We start from the raw sequence: 20,398 nt of genomic DNA, 5'->3' as shown, positions 1-20,398 counted from the left end.
TGTACACAACAGATATGATTTGCCGACAATGAAAATCTTAATTATCAGTGTACCTACTAAATGTTTGACATACAGTGGAACTTCAATTTTATGTTTTTCAGATGACCAAGCTGAAAAAAACTTAATGCAGGAAAATGTAATGCCGAGGAAAATTATATACATTTTGCTTTGTTGGGACAATCAAGATTGAATGTATAATGCGGGAAAATGTAAAATTGGGGTTCCACTGTATTTAGTTGATCAACAATCTTATTATTTAATGAATGAATATGAATCTCATGTTTAATATATACCGAAGTGATGAGCAGGGCACTTAAGTTCAAAATGCCATTAAAATTGGAGAAAAGGTCTGAAAAAATAAGAAAAAAGACCTACAAAATATGTTGTTTCTCTGATCATGTATTAATACAATTTACAATATTTTTTTCACATGTTCTGGTCTGTTCCCAGGCATCACAGGCTTCCAAAACATATACATTAACCAACATGTAAAAAACGATAAACGTAATCCTGCCTCCTACGTGCTTTTGCTGGCAGTTGAGCAGTTGTTAATTTTATAAAAATGGCTGTACACGTCAGCACCAATTGCCACATAAACTTCCAACCACAAGTGGCAACTGTCGATGCACAAAACGATGCTCAAATCGCACCGCAACATATGTAACAAAGAATTACGTACTTTCCTCGCTGTGATTGGTTTGTATTCTGTGTGTTAAAAACGAAAGAGGCAGGGGAAAAAAGGGTCTAATTCAATATCCTCGATGCGACGACCCATGCCAAGCATGAAAACTGGTAATGAAAATGCAAATCAATTCTTCTTCTTTCTCTTCTCAAGCCACATTGTCCCTGTGAAAATTCGGAAACCACATTGTTCCCTGTGAAGACAGGAATTGACGATCCTAACAAGCCATTCCTCACTGCGTAATTAACTGACAAAGTGGCTGGAAGTGCGCATGCGTGGAGTTTTTTGTATGGAAATATTACAAAAACTTGAAAGAATGCTTAAAAATGATGCAAAATATTAACAAAAAGTCTACAAAAAGCAAAAAATGGGAAAAAGGCAAAATAAAAGTTACGGATTCTGACTCCCTTTCGTGTGAAATGGATAAATACTTTCCTTGGATACGTCTATTACATCACAAAGAAAAGAAGACATTTTCTCAACTTCCGGGCCCTGGTAATGAGTATCATGTAATGAAAAAACTAGCAGGTGAAAGAGTACCACACACTAGTTCAAGTCCAAGCAGGAAATCTAGTCTCATATGATTCAACCTAAACTCTCCTGTTATTCTCATGATGCTTGATCAACACTCAAATTTGAGGGCTCCCAATAGTGGATCTAACCTGGCTAGAATCACTTGCTGTGAAGATGAGAGTGGTAACCATGCCTCTACACGCAGAGGCCCAGCAAAACATTGTCTCTCAGTCTATTTTGCTTTGTGTGGATTTCTCCCAACTTCCTGAAAAGTCCATACTGATGAAATAGTCTGAAATTTATATTGGAGTAAGTGTTGCCAAGGCAGTTTTTCTCTGGTTTTATTTATATTATATGCAGGGCTCAAAAAATCCAGGTGGTTATGCCTGCCGACTGTGATGTTTTGCTGTAATATTACTGTTCTTTAAATTTGCATGTACAAAAGTTTGAAGATTGTAAGTTCAAATTGCAGTACAGTGTAAGTTAGCAAATGCTTTTTTTTTATCAACATTGTGAACATTCCATAATATCAGTAACAATTTCTTACTCTTTGTCCCCCACCCCACTCTTCATGCTTCCTCTTGGCAAGCACTTCGTAATTAAATGCTCACATGATTTAGTGATGTTTTCAATTTGGTGATACTCAGCTTCTTATAGTATGCACAATTGCTAGTACGTGGTTTCCTGGTGCCTGATATTCAGAGCTAGCGGCTAGCTCTAAAGAAGATTTTTCGAGCACTGATTATATGAATTCTTTTATATTCTAGGAACTACTTCAAGCACGACTAGGTGCATATATGTCAGAAGAAGATGATGAAGATGATGATGAGGCTGCAGCACAACAGAAAAAAGCAAAGGCTGAAGTTGAGTCAAATGCTGATCAACCCCCTACAATTATTATAGACGATGAATCTTGTGAGGCAATTTATACAAGAGAACCTATTAGGAAAAGAAGACGGAGTAGGTAAGTTTGAAGAGAGTTTCTCGCATGAAATTCTTCATCAACTAAAATAATTACTAGAAAGACAAATTTATGGTAAATATAAACTGAGGAGAGCGGTAAATAAAATGTTAGATCAGCGGTATATACCAGCAGTGGAAAAATAATAATTGGCACACACTTTTTCATTATGAGAGGAAACAACATACAAAAGAGCTATAAATTGATAAACTACTTCATTTTTATACACTGTACACATACACAAGTATTTAGCTGTCCAACCAAAAATAAAACATCAACACAAAATCACTTTATTTCTAAATTGCATATCTCAAGTGATTTATTCATTGTATGTATTTAAAGGATATCCTTGCTGTCCAACAAATAAAATAATCAGTACTGCACATACACAAACACATGTTGAAAATCACATGATGACAAACAAAATTCATTCATGACTGAACACAAATGACACCATTGTTTCCCTTGATGTGCGGGAACAGACTAATCTTATCTCTGCTACAGCTAGCAAGTTCAATGAAGCTGGAATTTGAGTAGACATTCGGGGGAAGAATAGAATGCAGCTTGACAGGGAGCGAAGTTTTCGAACTGAGATTATGTGCATGGGAAATCCCAATTTGCAGCGTCTTCCTGATGTGATTGAAGATAAAACGTTCTTCAGCTGCAAGTGGTAGGAAACTTTAGGCAATCATTTTGTTACAAATTAACAGTTTGCGCGCACAACCTCGATTGCCGGTTTTTGCATGTTTTCTACTTAATTTGATGATATTTCACAGTTATTTCGTGGAAAAGCACACATTTTGCATTACTTTGCGAATAAAACTCATGCATATTTCATCATTGGGGTTGTAGTTACGTGCAGAATGTTCAAAATTGCATCTTTCACATTTTGCGATTTTGCCATCGCGAAAATTCAATGTGCCTAATAATTACCATGGAGAGTTTAGTTTTAAACCAGAATGGACATATTTTCATATGGTTCTTTACTAATATGTTACTGATCTGAATTAGAGTTGGTATAGATGGGACCATATATTTTGGGTTAATAAAACATGAAGATTTTGGTACAAGAACTGGGCATATTTTGGTATCAAAAGCAGTTTACAAAATGGCATTTTGGCATTAAAATGGTGATTAAAACCCTAAATTTGATACACAAAATAAACATTTTCCTTCGAATACCATATTTATATAGTTTTCAGAATATTTAAGTTTATTCCTGTGTAAAGGAGTCAATTTTTGCTTCTCAAATGTTGACAGCCAAATTAAACAATTATCCGGGAATTACTAGAGGCATGCATATTGTTTTTGACGAAAACACGAAATGTGAAATAACACATTGTAATGTTAATTTTTCATGTTTCTGAGAGTTCTGAGGTTCACTTTCCTACCCTGTTTTGTCACGAAATAATGCAAAATGAACTGCAAAATGCGACGAAATTTAGCATTTATTTACCACCACGACATTTTCTGAAGTCAGAATTATCCTGTGAGTTATGCAATTCACAGAAAATTTATTAATTCTGCTGTAAATATTTGAGATAAAAAAATAGACCCCTTATGCAGCAATAAACTTAAAATTCTGGTAATTGTAGTAAGTGCAGTTTTTAAATCATTTTATATATCGCTTTTTCACCGCTATAACAGTGAAATTTTATTTTATTTAGCACTTTTGAACCTGAAATTGACTGTTCTTGTTCCGAAATTTTGCTTTTCTATTTTCCAAAAATATGTGCCTCTAAGAATTACATATCTTGCAGGATAATTCAAACTTCAGAAAGTGTTGCATTGGTAAATAAACTCTAAATTTCGTGTTTGTCTATTTTACATTTTGCAGTTCATTTCGCATCATTTTGTGACTAATCATATTAGTAAGGTAAACATCTCTCAGAAATATGAAAAATTAACATTACAACATGTTATTTCACATTTTATATTTCTGTCAGCCACAAATATGCGTGGCTCTAGGATGTTAGCTATGGTCTTCAGCATGGCATGCCGATGGTGTATTGGTATTACTGTCATCTTGTAAACAAGGGGTTCTGGCTTTGATAGCCAGTGGAGACACACAATGGTTCAGATCCCATTTTAATCTATAGTTCCAGTCCAAGTAGCCTATCTGTGCATAAAGTGGAGTTACAGCGAAACTCAAACCCTGACAAATTTTGGTATTTGCTCCAGGCTTAGTTTAAAATTACTTTTTGAACTATGCTAGCCACAATCAAACATTCGACATATAAAACTATTCCTTGTCCACTCCTTTTTTTTATGGTTCATTTAGATGGAGGGAAGGGGAAGTTCCATTAATATCATGCTTTCGCAATTTTTTTATGAAGAATATGCAAAGCACTTAAGTAGGAATCCTGGTGATACTATCACATCACTATTGTGGTCTGAAATTGATCATATCATATCAACGAGGTGTACCTCTATTCAACTATTTCTTTTGTGTCGATAATATAGAGAATCATTTTCAAATTTTTTCCAGTTTTGCGAGCTGATTTCTAGTTTGAAAGACTGAATCCTAGTTCTTGTGTAATAATGAAATCAATGAACATAAGTGCTTCCTTGATGTTTCTCTTCTGCCAACATGTTTGCTGTGTCAACCATTTGTGTGTTGCCTGCTGGACTTCTTCCACAAATGTGAAGCGTTTCATGGAAACAGTTTCCTAAAGAGTTTGGAAGAGCCAGTAATTGCAACAGGGCTAGGTCCAGAGAGTAAGGAGGATGTTGGATAACTTCCATAACAGTTGCAGCAGTGCTATGTGGATGGGCATTGTCATCTGTAAAGCAAATGCTTGTTGAAGCAAGTTGAGGTTGTTTCATCTTATTGTCAGTTTCAAATAATTATGCAACAAGGCACTATAAGAAGCACTGTTCACAGTCAAGCTAGTGTGTGCAGAAAACATATCACTGATCACATCTCCAGTTTAATGCACACACCGGCCTCCGCTGTTATTACTGGATTGTTTCAGTAGAACAAGCACATGAAGTATCGTCTTTATGGGCTTATTATCAGAGATTTGATTGCAAAATTCTCGCTATATATTCAACATGTCTTGTATTAAATATTAAATAGATAGCATGCAATGTTGTAAATTAAGTTAGTGCCTTACAATAGTAATTCTTAACTTCTGTGTTTAAAAACCCAATGAAAAACATATACTTGATAATAAAGTGAAACAAAATATTTGCTCTTTCTGTTGTGCAGTAAAAAGAGGTTGAGAACCAGTACCATGTAGAAAAGTTAGTATGTTTTACCTATGATTATTAGAGGCACATATTTTTGGTAAACATAAAAGCAAAATTTCGAATTCAAAAGTGGTAAATAAAATAAAGTTTCGCTGTTATAGCGATTAAAAAGCTTTATATAATATGACATTTTGGTTTTAAAAATGTGAATATAATCCAAACTTTCTAATAGCACATTTATGTCCTTACCAGACTATTATGTTTATTCCTCTATAAAGGGGTCCATTTTTACTTCTCAAATATTTACAGCAGAATTAAATCAATTTTAGGATAATTCTGACTTCAGAAAGTGTCGCGTCAGTAAATAAACTCTAAATTTTGTGTTTTAGGAAAGTATTTTGCATCATTTCGTGACAAAACAGGGTAGGAAAATGCACCTCTCACCTTTCAGAAACATGAAAAATTAACATTACAATGTGTTATTTCACATTTTTTTTTGTCAAAAACGAGATATGCATGCCTCTAATGATTATATTAGAAAATGTTTTAAATGTGTTTACAAAAATGCCACTAATCAAAGAGAGCATGTTCATTGTGATTTTTATCATTTGTTTAGGAGCAGAAGCCGAGAAAGACGTAAAACTTCAAACTCCAGAGATATTGAAAGAATGCAAGAATCAAGTGAAAGGAGACGTAGAGATGAACGAGATGACAGAGATAAAAGACGTCACAGATTTTCCCCTGAAACGCAGTGGTACTTAGATGCAAGGAAGCACAGGGAGAATGACGACAGGCCACGCAGGTCGATAGAGGGACTCAGAAGAGAAGCTCCTAGAAGGAGAGATGGTGCAGATGACTATCGGAGAGAAGCGCACGGTCAACGAAGAAGCAGGAGTAGGTCGAGCATTGGTAGGGGGAGCAGGAGTCCAAGAAGATCCTACAGCCGAGGCAGGGAGAACTTCCTGAGAGAAATGGAGAGAGAGCGTGAAAGAGGCCATCCTGGTCACGCAAGGGAACGCGAACGTGATCACATGCGAGAGGGAGAACGTTACAGGGACAGGGATCGAGAGAGACGGCGAAGGCCTTCTCGTTCGGTTTCACCCAGAAGTAGAGAACGAAGAGGCCATCATCATCAGCATGGCAGGTAAGAGCAACAGCAAATGCAGTAAACCTTGACTTCTGTTTTTCAACCAATCATATTGTCAATTTTATTTATTAAAAATGTTACACTTCAGGAGTAGTCTCAGAGGGTAGTTTGAAAAAAAAAGAAAACACTTGCCAAATTGAACTCTCCAAACCCTGCAATTTTAGTTCGATTCCGTAGCTATTTCTCCCTATGTTTTTCAATTTTCCTGTGAAACCGAGTCTATTTCCGGACAATCGACCTGATTTTCGGAGACCCTATGACATTACCTTATACTCTCCATTTATGGTCAAGAAAACTTTATCCTGCCACCCTATTGAAAAAAGGTGATGTTCGAGTTCTCTAGTGTGCAATGCTGCTGATCCAAGGCTACTTTATTTTAACCTAACTAAACTGCCAGTTTCTTGCAACAAAATCTTAGATTTTTCACCATAAATTGCAACTGTCCCCGGTGTGGAGCAGTTTGTTGCAATATTTTAAATAAAAATAACTTTTCAAATGTTACTTAACAAAATTAGTATATTAACCAATTTCTACAGACACTATAGTAACGAATAACAAACAAAATAACATCAAAATTGAACAGAGTAGCACAACAGAATTTTCTTCATTCTTTTCAGATTATGCTCACAACTAAATAACAAAATATAATTGTAAAATGTCTTTGAATTAAAGAACTGTTGCAATAGCCTCCTCCTCCGGTTGAAAACCTTGACATCATACTTTGATGTAGAAATACGTATATTTTTCAAACGTAACATCTTCAATGTATCATCTTCACTTCTTCTTCTACTACTTCTTTGGCAGCAATCTTATTCCTTTCACATCTTCTTTACAGCCATCTTCAGTAAATTTCTTCTTTACTGCAATCTCATTACCATTACTATTTCATAACCATCTTATGTCCATTTTAAAAAAGTTTTATTCTTAACGAGTGCACTTCTTCCGTTTGAAACTATATGTGCAAATGAAGCCCTTCAATAAAAATGCGAACCACATTACATTCAACTTACATTATATATATATATTCCTTCTTATCATTCTTCCAGAGAGACACTTTGTATAATTCTCCCTTTGTTATTCGTGTCAACACTCTTCCTCAATACATTGACATACACCATACTGATGAGAATAGAAGCCAAACATAAGTTCTTACATAAAAGATAATATGATGATCAACAGAACAGAGATAATAAATTCATGCTGGTTTACACATGATGATAAAATACATAATGCAAACAACTGAATTCGTTTTTGCACAAAATTACAACAAATTCAACCCTTATGTACAATTAAAACATAAATCAGTATTTCTTAACAACTCCTTTCTTTTCTCCTCCGAACAATTAAAAGGTTTAATGTTTTCTAGGTTTTCTCTACCTTTTGTTCCCTTTCCATCTACAGAAACTACAGTCGCACAATTGTTTCTTACTTCTATTACCAAGAATGGGCAAATAAACAAATCATACAATTTGTAGATAGTTTTGTTTAAAGCAGAGCTCTTAGCATGATTTTTAATCATGATTAAATTTCCTTTGACAATATTTTTAGTACCAGAGCTTGTTTAAACACCTTTAGAATTTCTTCGATGTTTAAGTTTTTCTGTTAGCTCCAAGTATTTTGCCTTCCAGGATAATTCTTCAATATTCTCAGGCCAATCGACAATATTAGTTATATTATCTTTAACTTGATCGTGTAAAAATAGTTCCGCAGGTGTAAAACCAATAGATTCAGAATATGAATTGTTCAACAATTTGACAACGTTTGTCAAACATTTAGCCCAAGATTTATGATTATCCTTGCAAAATAACCTCAGTAAACGCACAATCTCTTTATTGTAGCGTTCAATTGGATTAGCGTGTGGTGAATATGGCGAAGTAAAAATATGCTTGATGTTCTTGGAGGTAATAAAACTTTGCCACTCCTTAGATTTAAATTGTGAACCATTATCACTTAATATAATTAGACATGCAGGATAATGATGAAAATACGATTGGTTTAGTTTATTGATAATTTCCATAGATGAAGCTTTACGCAAAGGATAAACCATAATAAACTTACTTGCAAGATCCACTATACTTAGTATATATTGATAACTTTGAGAAGCTGGTAACGGACCAATCAAATCTAATGAAAGGAATTGATGTATTTTAGGAGTTAATATGTGAAGATCTTCTCGTGCGATACGTTGCACTCTCTGCTTTGACTTGGCACATTCAAGACAATTTCTCAGATATAATTTAATGCTGGCTTTCATGTTTGGCCAAAAGAAACATTTTGAACACTTTCTGAAGGTTTTTGAATAACCAAAATGTCCACATAAATCATGATGATCATACAGTACCTTTTCCACAGCTTTTTTAAGTACAAATATTCTCCAGTGTTCAGACGCAATAGATTTATAGAATAAGATATCTTCATGCATTGTAAAATGTCCTCTGATTTCGAACTTAGAATCTCCTTTGTTTATCGCAATTCTTAACTTTTGACACTGCTCATCGTTCTGTTGAGATTGTACCCAATATTGTGGAGTATCTTGGGATAGGAGATCGATATTTGTATTATTAACGTAGAGTTTCGATGTGAATAAATCTCCCTGTGCCCTTGCAGGATATCTGCTTAAGGCATCAGCCACAATATTGGTAGAACCTTGAATATGTTCAACAGTAAAATCAAAACTTTGAAGTTTTAATGCCCAGCGGTTTAGTCTTGGGTTTAAACTTCTAGCCGACTGCAGCCATGAAAGTGACTGATGGTCACAATGAATAACAAATGTTCTTCCACTAAGATAAACACTAAACTTTTCTACTGAAAAGAGGATAGCAAGACATTCAATCTCATGAGTTGAATAAGTTAATTCTGTACCACGCAATACTCTACTAACATATTGTATTACTAACGTTTCATCTTCATCTGATAACTGCCATAAAACTCCTCCAATTCCAACTTTGCTTCCATCAGTGTTAAGATGGAAAATTTTACTAAAATCCGGTTGAGCTAATACATCAGGAGATGTAACTAGCTGTTTCAAATCATTAAAAGCTTGGTGATGATTCTCCTTCCAGTCCCACTTGTTATTTGATTTTAGTAAATCATACAAAGGAGCAGCTATCATTGCAAATTTGTGAACAAATTTTCTCCTCCAATTTACTATTCCTAAAAATTTCCTTAGAGCCTTCTTGTTTTGAGGAACTGGAAAATCCATGATTGCTTGGTTCCTTTCAGGATCAATATGAATGGTTTCTCCAGAAATCACATGGCCTAGGAAATGTATTTCAGTTTGGAAGAACTTGCATTTCGACAATTTAATAGACATATTAGCTGTCTTCAGAGTTGATAAAACATAACGTAAATGTTCTAAGTGCTTTTGAATTGATGGAGAGAAAATTAAAATATCATCAATATAAACAATCAGGAAAGAATTTGTATGATTGCCAAATATTTTATGCATTCTATCAACGAACACACTCACGGCACTTTTGATTCCAAAAGGCAAAAAATGGATCTCCTTCAAAATACCTCTATAAGAAAATGCCGTAAACTTAAACAACCTTGGTGTCAAAGGAATCTGAAAATAACCGCAACTAAGGTCGATAGATGTGAAGTATTTTGCTCCCTTCAATCTTTGTAGTAATTCCGAGATAGGCTCTACCTGTGTCATCGGAGAAATTACGTGTTGGTTTAATTTACGGAAGTCGACCACTGGTCTCCATAAACCTCCCGCCTTTGGGACTATGTGGAGTGGATTCCTATAGGGAGATGTGCTTTCTTGTATAACTCCCCACTGTTGCCATTTTTGTAACTCTCTTTCCATATCATCCCGTCTAGCATAAGGAACAGGGTAAGTGGGTGCTATTATTGGCACATCAGTATCCAATTGTATATCGTAAGCTTCCACATTTGCTTTTTTAGGTCTGTCAGAAAATAAAACTTTGTATTCGAGAAGAAGATGAAATAACTGATCCAAACAATCAGATGGAAGAGTATTGTTCATGTACGCTGCACGCCGAATATCTTCCTCCGAAGCGATGTCAGATGTTCCTTCAATTTGTGAAGTGGTTGAAATTGGTAATTTGCAAGAACGTACTATTCCCTTCATTGACGGAAGACTTTCTTCAGATTGCACTAAAAACGGAGCAATTATTTCCTGACCTAATGGATTTGAAATCATGACGGTTGCGTTGCTGTAATTTATAATCGCCTTATATTGCCACAAAAACGGCGAACCCAAAATTAAATCAGCGTGTAACTGTTTGACAATATACAATCCCATGTGGAAAAACTCATTTGCTATTTGAACTGTTACATATTTGAAACCCATTACCTTTATACGTTGATCTCCTGCAAAGCAAGCCAATTGTATTCCTTCTAATTGTTCCAATTTTGCTCCTGGTATAATTGAACTTAGAATTGTCCAGATTTTATAATCTAATAGATTACACTGACTTCCAGTATCAATTAAACAATTTAAAGACAGATCCGCAATTTTACCTTGTATTTCTGGATTCTCAATTTTTGGTATTGGAGTACCGTTTTCTGACATAATCCACTCGGGTTCAGAATCGTACCATTCTAATAAAAATGCTACAGATAAAACTTTATCTCTGGTAACGCCTAAAGATTTAATTTTATTATAATCCTTCAGACATTCCTTAACATGTACTAAATAAGGGTTATTAACTCTACCATCCAGCTCCTTTGCATTTATTTGTGGCAAGGTAAATCGGAGAATATCACCTTACCTTAGTTGTTTAAGTAGTTAGAAGAATGTGCACTTGTGGTAGTAGCAGCAGTCGGAGTTAGGTGTTCCATATTTGCAGAATTACGCTGCAAGTTGGTGCTGCCTACTGTAACACTATTTTCCTGTGAACTATGAGATGCATTACCATACTCTATTGGTTGTTCATTGTAATTTCCAGTTCTACTATATCTTCTGTTATCAAATGTTGGGGTATTGCCAAGTCTGAAATTCGAATTGTTTACGTTATTATTAATTCTTTCAGACCTTACAAACTGCCTTCTTGAGGGATTGCGTTCAAATCTTCTGGGAAATGGGCGATGATTTACATTGATTCCTGCATTTTCGGTCTGTGTTGTAGAATCATAAGAATTCCGCTCCACATTTACTTGCCTGACGAAGTATTTTGGTCTGTCGAAACTTCTCTTCATATTAGCCTTGTCATCAGAATCTGTATTATCACCGGGCAAAGATAAACTTTTATTCTTTTCGCTCGAATACAAATCAATAGTCCTTAATTTCTGCGTCAGTTGCTTAAGATCTGTAATGTTATGGCAGCCCACATTCTTTGAAATTGACTCGGGTAGCTGTTTCAAAATCATCCGTATTACTTCAACTTTGTTTGGAGTTTCCACAAGGTTACAATAAGCAGAGTACGTTTTTAAAGCGTATGCTTCCAATGACAAACCTGAAGCTGGGTTGTATTTTCTTGATCGTAACAATGTCAACTGACTTTCTAATAACTCATTAGATGCAAACTGATCAAGAAATTTATGTACAAAGTCCTTATAAGAAATGAAACTCTTCTTTTCACTGTTGAACCAGTAAGCGCCTACATTATAAAAACACTTACGAATTATACATAATTTATACTTGGGAGGAACACCAATTATGTTTAACATTGTAGTTAGTTGTTCGATAAATTCTCTAGCAGACTGTTTTGAAACATCTCCTCCAAAACGTGGCTATTGACTGAGTTCACTAACTCGTGAAAATCTATTAGAGCATGTATCAGACTGATTATAAGAATTCCATGTAGAATCATTATTCAGCCACATCGGGTTATAAGTACAGTTTGTTCTAGTACAAGGACTATGATTTACATTTAAGTCATCAGGAAACTGATCATGGATTCAGGAATGACATGTACTTTGACGTTGGCAACCACATACTGAAGTTTCAAGACCTGTGAAATTGTCTTTATTATCACAAGCAACATAAGTTCTAGAAGGTATGGAATTTCTGTTAGATGTAGAACAAATTTGCTTTGATGTGTCTGTAGCACATTAAGAACTAGGTGCATTATTTTCAGTATCACAAGTATGTACGTGCTTATTATCATACAGTAAAGAGTTGTTCAATGAAGAAAGACATGAATGGTTATTGAGTGAACATGTACAATGGATTTTGTCAACAGTAGGATTGCTATTACTAAATTCAGTATTATCTAAAACACAATGCCGCAATGCATATGTATTCTTGCCTTGTGAAGTGGAAGCTTTAGCAAATTTATTTCTACTTTTATTGTGAGCAGATTTGCCCTTGCACAATTTGGTTACATTTTCCTTTATAGAATTCACTTCAGCATCAGATGTATCATAACCAGAAGAACCTGTATGAAATGTTTCGCATTTATTGTGTTCACTAAAAACAACATGCTTTATTTTAGAATTTAATCTTGTATCAGTTTGGCATGCTATGTGCCTATGTTCATTAGTAAGTGCATCAACATTACTTAGTTCTTTATCTGGTTGTAGAACGTCTCTAACCATGCTAGTACAAATAACATGACTTTGCTCTAAGTTAATGCATTTCTCATTTAAATCCTTAAGCATAGAATCAAATTCTTGCAACTTTACCTGCGTAGTATTCATATTTGCTTGTAGTGTACTTATAGAAGTTTCATGTTGGCACAACTGGTTTGATACGTGTTGTTTTAACTCATCATCATTATGGTCTAGTTTTGATTCAAGATCACTGACTTTTGAATTTAATAAAGTTACTTCATCATTTATACGTTCATTTAGTAACCTATTAGCTGATTGACAAGAATCAGAAACCTGCTGCAACTTATTTTCTACATGTTGGAGTCCTTCGTTTAGTTTTTCAGTACTTTGCTGCAACCTAACCAATTTTGTGCCCCAAATTTCACAGTTTGTTTGTAAACTTTCGCGCAGCGTTTCAGTGTTCTGATCAAGTCTATCTTGTAACCTATTCTCCAAAGCTTCAGTGTTCTGAAGTAACCTAATCTCCAGCATTTCGGTATTCTGGAGCAACTTCTCTTGCAACCTATTCTCCAGAGCTTCAGTGTTCTGAAGTAACCTATTCTCCAGCATTTCGGTATTCTGGAGCAACTTGTCTTGCAACCTATTCTCCAGAGCTTCAGTATTCTGAAGTAACCTATTTTCCAGAGCTTCAGTGTTCTGAAGTAACCTATTCTCCAGCGTTTCGGTATTCTGGAGCAACTTGTCTTGCAACCTATTCTCATGTTGGGCCAAACTCAAGTGAAAAGCAGATAAAATTTGGTCAATATTGGGATTTACTGTATCCAAGTATGATTTTAGAGTGAATGGATTGAATTCTGGCTTGCATGCCTTACAGTAATAGTCTTCTTTCATAGAGCTGAATATTACCCAGTGAATAACTGTAAGACCCCTACAATTTACGTGTTCCCATTTCTTGCTTGACGTGCATTCAATCATGCGAGTGTCAGAAAATCTGTCCTTACAACAGAGTAAATCCTCCATTTGCTTACCAGAATTGTCCTCTTCGTTGCTTACTTCAGCAACATCACTGAGATCCGGTTGAAGGCACACACTACTTCGAAGCACGTAAGGCACTTCTCTTTTCTTCATTGTAGCATTATCAGTTCAGTTCTTATCAACTTACAATTTTCGAATCCTGGCTCTAGGTCGCCAATTTATTGCAACTGTCCCCGGTGTGGAGCAGTTTGTTGCAATATTTTAAATAAAAATAACTTTTCAAATGTTACTTAACAAAATTAGTATATTAACCAATTTCTACAGACACTATAGTAACGAATAACAAACAAAATAACATCAAAATTGAACAGAGTAGCACAACAGAATTTTCTTCAGTCTTTTCAGATTATGCTCACAACTAAATAACAAAATATAATTGTAAAATGTCTTTGAATTAAAGAACTGTTGCAAAATGGTTCCAATTATCCTTGTGGAGGCATAAAATCCATGCAAATAATCATACCTTTTAGCAGGCAAATGCCCTGTCTTTTTGTGGCATTTCAGCTCGTTCTCCCAGGTCAAGTTTCTGTCATTACCTTTAATTTCCTATGGATAGACAAGAAAACCTTATTTTACCCCCCTTGCCATCTTAACACTTTCAGAATTCGGAAAGACAATGCACGTTATGCAAAAAATCGACACTAATTATCCTTGCAAAGAGGGTCAACCCCAAGCAAATGGAAAATTGAGATATACCGAAGCTAGGGATTCTTGTTTCTAGTTTTTCCCAACATGTCAGTAAGGGGGAGAGTCTGTTAATCTGTTGAGATTAACCCTTCGATAACATAGACTAACGTTTCTCCCCCGGTGCTCGAAGTGGAAATGCTTGCTTCAGTTTTGGTCTTGGAGATGGCTGACTGGGGGAGACAAGGAGATAACCGGGGAGGGGTGCTTTATGAAACATTTTGCCCTCAGCATCCCCCATCCTCAGTTTCAAGAACAAAGTGTCTGAAAAGAGATGAAACACACCCATGCTTCAAAAACAGATGAGTGTCTGTTGCTGATCGTGGGTAAGCGACATCATAGCTCTTTACATGTATAGTAACAGAGCAAGTTTTCTAGCGTACACTACTAGCTTTTCAATAAATTTCTTGGATGCATCGATGCCTCAATTGGTTGCGATATTTTATTTATAATATGGCAAAACTGGAGGGCTCATGTTAGAACTTGCCGTTTTATGATCCAGATCACAAAAGCCATGGACACCTAGAAGCACTCGAAATCTGATTACAAAAAAATGGGGTTTCGTAGTAACCCTGGGTTATATGAAAATTTCATTTTTGCTTCTAGTGTAGGATTTTAACAGCTTTCACCAATTGCGTGGCACATAGTAGCAAATGCTCACATAATTTTTCCTTTGTTGTTTTTTTGTAGCTCCTTCCATAGATCACGATCGCGCACTTCAATATTAGTTCCATGTGTGGTAATTTGTGCTCTTACCAAACATGACATGTCTCTTATCAGGCAGAAGTGATGCACGGTTTGATTTTTTATTAATTAAAGTCTGGACACGGTCTGCATGAACTTGTTTGTCGTACCTGAAAACATAAATATCATAATTGTAGCCAAATACATGGATGGCAATTGTTTGTGTTTTTAGTTGCAGGTACTGGTTGGTGAACTTGATAATTTCTTGCAAAGAAACAGGTCATTTAATGATTTTCATCACACTTTTGTATTCTTTTGTCAAATTTTGTGTAATGAGACACAATGAGGATCAACTGGGGCAGGATGAATGGCTGCAATTACCGACCACAGAAAACACTTTATGTAAGAATTTTGGATATTAACAACTGCTCGTTTGCCTTCAATGGTTCTCAGCAGTTCAACATAGCTACTATCCATTTCATGCTTATCTTCATTAGTTTTAGATTATTGGCGCCAAATGGTTCGTATTTGCCTATTTTTAATATCAATACATGATCACGTTCACATAAGCTCCATCCACTTCCTCTGCCTTCAAACTCTTCATGCTTTTTCAACAGCGTTTAGTCTTTCATTATCGACACTATGCACTACTTCCACTCCCACGTAATGATGAAAAATTTGCTTCTTATTGCTGTTCTCATGCATTGTTGATAGGAAGAGATGAACTTTAATGGCGATATTTATCAGATAATTTTTGTGTTACGTCCTATGCTTTTCAAGAAGGTATTGAAGTTGCACAACCCTGTTGATGTAAATTTGCACTTCTCGGTCATTGTGTTGTTTAACACATTCTGGTCTGGCCTCATAATACAGCATTTTTACCTCTGGTCTGTGGTTTTTGGTTGTTTTTAAAAAAATCATAGAAAAAATATTTTTAATTTGTTTTTATTTACCACACATTTCTTAAACCAAGAAAACTTCCTCTTTTCAATGAACAAAAATTTGTTAAATTTTCTTTTCATTTTCAGACATTTTTGAATATTTTTTTCAGCAATGTTTTGTGAAAAAAAAGTACAACATTGTAACAAATGTTAATATAGAGATATTTTAAGTTCATAATCTGGAAATTTCAATAATTAACAATGCAAGAACTACATAAACTATCAATACATCTTTTGAATCTTGCATAAGAATACTTCTTATGTGCACATAACAAAAAATAATTACAAATTACAGGTAATTAGCTTTTGTATGAAAAAGTGGGTGCAGGACAGGACCAGACGATGTATCAGTTGGTTCTGCGTCATCTGTAAAAATTAAACAAATAAATAAATAAACTAAATAAATAAAATATATTTTCATTTGACATACACTATACAAAATAATAAATGGAAAAACTAAAAATACATCAGTACATGTAGGAGAATCAAGCAAGAGGCAAGATGAATAGACCCAAAAAAATTACCTCTTCTCACTTCATTCATAAAATACTAGAGTTTGCAACACTGTTTATATTATCAACAATTAATTATTACAAATATAACCTACCTTCCAAATCTTCAAATTCATCTGCATCATCAAAATTGTCTCTTAACTTCAAACTCTGAAGCGGAATCCTCATGCAGAATTTCCGCTATGCAGTCTGGATCTAACGACGCCATTCTAAACAATGCAACGCACATCAAGCCGACAAACGCAGGTGTGAGATAAAAATAGATCATGAGTCACGTAGCGGTCGGAATTTCAACAGAAGGGCTTGAATGAACACTCATGGGACGATGTACGAACATAGCCCGTAGTTCAATTGGCAAAGCGATTGCATACCGCAGGATGGGCTATGCCCGTCGTTTGTCCACATTGACTTTAATTGCACTGCGGGCTATGCCCGTCGTGAGACCCCAATTTGTTAAAGCACCTCTTTTCTTCCTGATGCGAGTTTTTTTTAATTTTTTTTATATGCATTGCTCTGTTCACACGATTGACCGCATTTCTTTACATGTCTAGCGTGTAATTGAAGCATTAATGTGTTCATTACAATTTGGGCAATGTTTCATAGCTTCATTGGGCAGGCAGACAAAGTAGCTTTCGAAGACATGTTTATGGAGTGTTAATTGTACAGAAAAATGTTAGGGGGTGTATAATTGAGTGAGTGGGAAAAAAAAGAAAAAATCTAATTTTTTGGGTGGTTTACCAATTTGACTTTTTTGTGACAAAACCTCTTCAAATCAGAAAAAAAAAAAAATCGCCCCCACCTAGTACATTCCCATGTCAATCCAGCGAAGGAATGAGGAATGAACATCACGTGTTATAGTCACATTTTTACTAATGTCAGCCCTAAAAACCCGAAGTTTTTATGACCAATAGCTTCGAAGTTAATGAGATTTCGAAAGTTGTTTCCCTGTGTTCCTTAGAGTCAACCTCCGCTTAATATCAAAATTAGTTTTATAACAATAATCTTTGTTGCATCAAAAGTGAATGTGTTACACATAGTGCATCCCCCCCCCCTCTCGTGTGTAAGTTTTTTAACGTGAAGTTGCATTTGATGAACAATGAAAAAAAAAATCTATGGCCTCCTAAAAAAAACTCTTTCCCTCTTCTAATTTTAAGTTATTCTATTACTGGAAACAACTTTTAAAATTTATGAAAACTCTATGATCCTATTTAGGTTTTTCCGTCAAACGATCTTACGTTTAGTCCGATCCCTTGGTGGGTCTATCGCCCACGGGTGCGTTCCTTCACTGATCCAGCAAAGGTGAGAAATGAACGTAGTTTTCCATCTTATATAAATTTTTTAGCCAATAAAAATAATTGTTATTTTAGCCAGTAAGAAAATGCCTCGTAAATTAACAACCAATAAAAATCATTGTTATTTTAGCCAATAAGAAAACTCCACGCAATAAGAAAACTCCACAAAAATTGACAACGAAAATTATTGTTATTTTAGCCAATCAGAACACAAGACTATTGGAAAAAGGAATATTAAATAAGCAAAATATCCTTATTTTTCTTAAACTCGATTAAGGCTCTATATGAGACAACTTCATGTTATATTCATGACTTGCACATGTCGTTCTTTTAATCCCTCCCTGCCATAGTGCTCAATTAGTCTACCTTATTGGCAATTTTTCTCCTTGATCAAATTGAACAATATATCACGGTATGTAAATAATGTGAATATAGATAACTAACTAACTAACTCCCTAGCCTTCTTAAACCCGAAGGTTCATGGCTGCAGCAACACAGGCCTTCCATCTTTCCCTATCTTGAGCAAGTTCTATATACTCTTTTCCATCCCTACCGATTTCCCTTAGGTCCATCTCAACGTTGTCTCTCCATCTTCGTCTTGGCCTTCCTACAGGTCTCTTACCATCAGGTTTCCCAACAAAAATCCTGGAAACTCCTCTTTCCTCTCCCATTCGTGCCACATGGCCTGCCCACCTAAGTCTTCTTGATTTAATTATTCTAATAATATCTGGACATGAATACAAATTATGTAGTTCTAAATTATGTAACCTTCTCCACTCATCTGTCTACTCATCCCTTTTAGGTCCAAAGATTTTCCTAAGGATCTTATTTTCAAATACTCTCAATTTATGTTCCTCTTTCAATGTAAGGGACCAAGTTTCACATCCATATAATACTACAGGCAAAATTACTGTTTTGTATATTTTAACTTTTAGTTTCTTAGATATTAAACGAGAAGACAAAAGTTTATGAAGAGAGAAGTAACATGCATTTCCTGAATTAAGCCTACTTTTTATTTCCTCTTTAATATAATTTTCATTTGTTAATATTACTCCTAAGTATTTGAATTTGGAAACTGATTCAAACGAGTCATTATCAATAATTAGATTTTGATTATTACCTAACACTTGGTTTCGGCCTGTAAGCATATATTTAGTTTTCTCTTTGTTAACTTCCAAACCTATCTCTTTAGCAGTTTTGAAAAATATTTTAGCATTATTCTTAATTGTATTCACATCATCCCCCAGTAAGTCTACATCATCTGCATATGCTAACAACTGAGTCACACCATTTAATTTTAGTCCTTCGTTAGTTTCTTTTACCTTCCTAACAGCATATTCTAAGGCAAAATTAAAGAGCAAAGGGGATAATGCATCTCCTTGTTTTAACCCATCATGAATTGTAAATTTGTCAGACATATTAATACCCACACGAATTTTACTTTCTGTTTCACTGGTGCATATTTTTATCATACTAAGAAGCTTCTTAGGTATTCCAAACTCTACTAATATATTATATAATTTATCTCTTTTGACCGAATCATATGCTTTTTTGAAATCAATGAATAGCTGATGGACATTTTGATTATATTCCCACTTTTTTTCAAGTGTCTGTCTGATGTGAAAAATTTGATCTGTAGTTGATCTGTTACGTTTAAATTCACATTGATAATCACCTATAATTTCATTAGCATATGGGGTTAGTCTTGTTAAAAGAATGTTAGACAATATTTTGTATGTTGTTGAGAGTAGAGAAATTCCACGGTAATTATTGCAGTTCATTTTATCACCTTTTTTAAACACAGGAACAATTATGGATTCTTTCCACTGTTGAGGGATTTCTTCTTTATTCCATATTAAACAAATTAATTTATGAATTTGACATATTAATGAATTTCCACCATATTTAATTAACTCAGCTGGTATTAAATCAATGCCAGGTGCTTTGTTATTCTTTAGCCTTTTAATAGCATCTTTAACTTCAGTCAAGTTAGGTTCTGGAACTAAAGGTTCTGCTGTGTGGACTTCATTTACTTCTGATTTATCTCCTACATGAACATTTAAAAGGTCATTAAAGTAGTTCTTCCATCTATTTAGAATATCGCTTGGGTCAGCTAGAAAATCACCGTCTTTATCTTTTATCAAGTTTACTTTAGGTGGCCACCCCTTTCTAAATTCATTTACACCTTTATATAAATCTCTGATATTTTTATTTTTGCTGTTTGTTTCAATTTCGTTAATTTTGCTTTTCAAGTAATCTCTTTTTTTACTTCTAAACGTGCGGTTAACTTCTC

At 34.9% G+C, this 20,398-nt stretch overlaps 1 protein-coding gene across 3 annotated transcripts in view; it reads left to right on the top strand.

Annotated features, from left to right (window-relative positions):
- Positions 1 to 20,398, top strand: part of Prp4k (Pre-mRNA processing factor 4 kinase) — an 85,763-nt gene that overhangs the window by 11,525 nt on the left and 53,840 nt on the right. For all 3 annotated transcript variants that reach the window (XR_014443994.1, XR_014443995.1, XM_083144285.1), the window contains exons 4-5: positions 1,963 to 2,159; positions 5,965 to 6,492. Coding sequence is in view for 1 of the 3 variants with exons in the window: in XM_083144285.1 (XP_083000411.1) it covers positions 1,963 to 2,159; positions 5,965 to 6,492 (725 nt within the window). In the remaining 2 variants the exon portion in view is untranslated. The remainder of the gene's footprint in view (positions 1 to 1,962; positions 2,160 to 5,964; positions 6,493 to 20,398) is intronic.

Source organism: Lepisma saccharinum, chromosome 23 (genome assembly GCF_977018435.1).
Source record: "Lepisma saccharinum chromosome 23, izLepSacc3.1, whole genome shotgun sequence".
Lineage (NCBI taxonomy): Eukaryota > Metazoa > Arthropoda > Insecta > Zygentoma > Lepismatidae > Lepisma > Lepisma saccharinum.
Note: the sequence above shows the minus strand (reverse complement) of the source record. Positions and strands in the feature narration are given on the sequence as shown.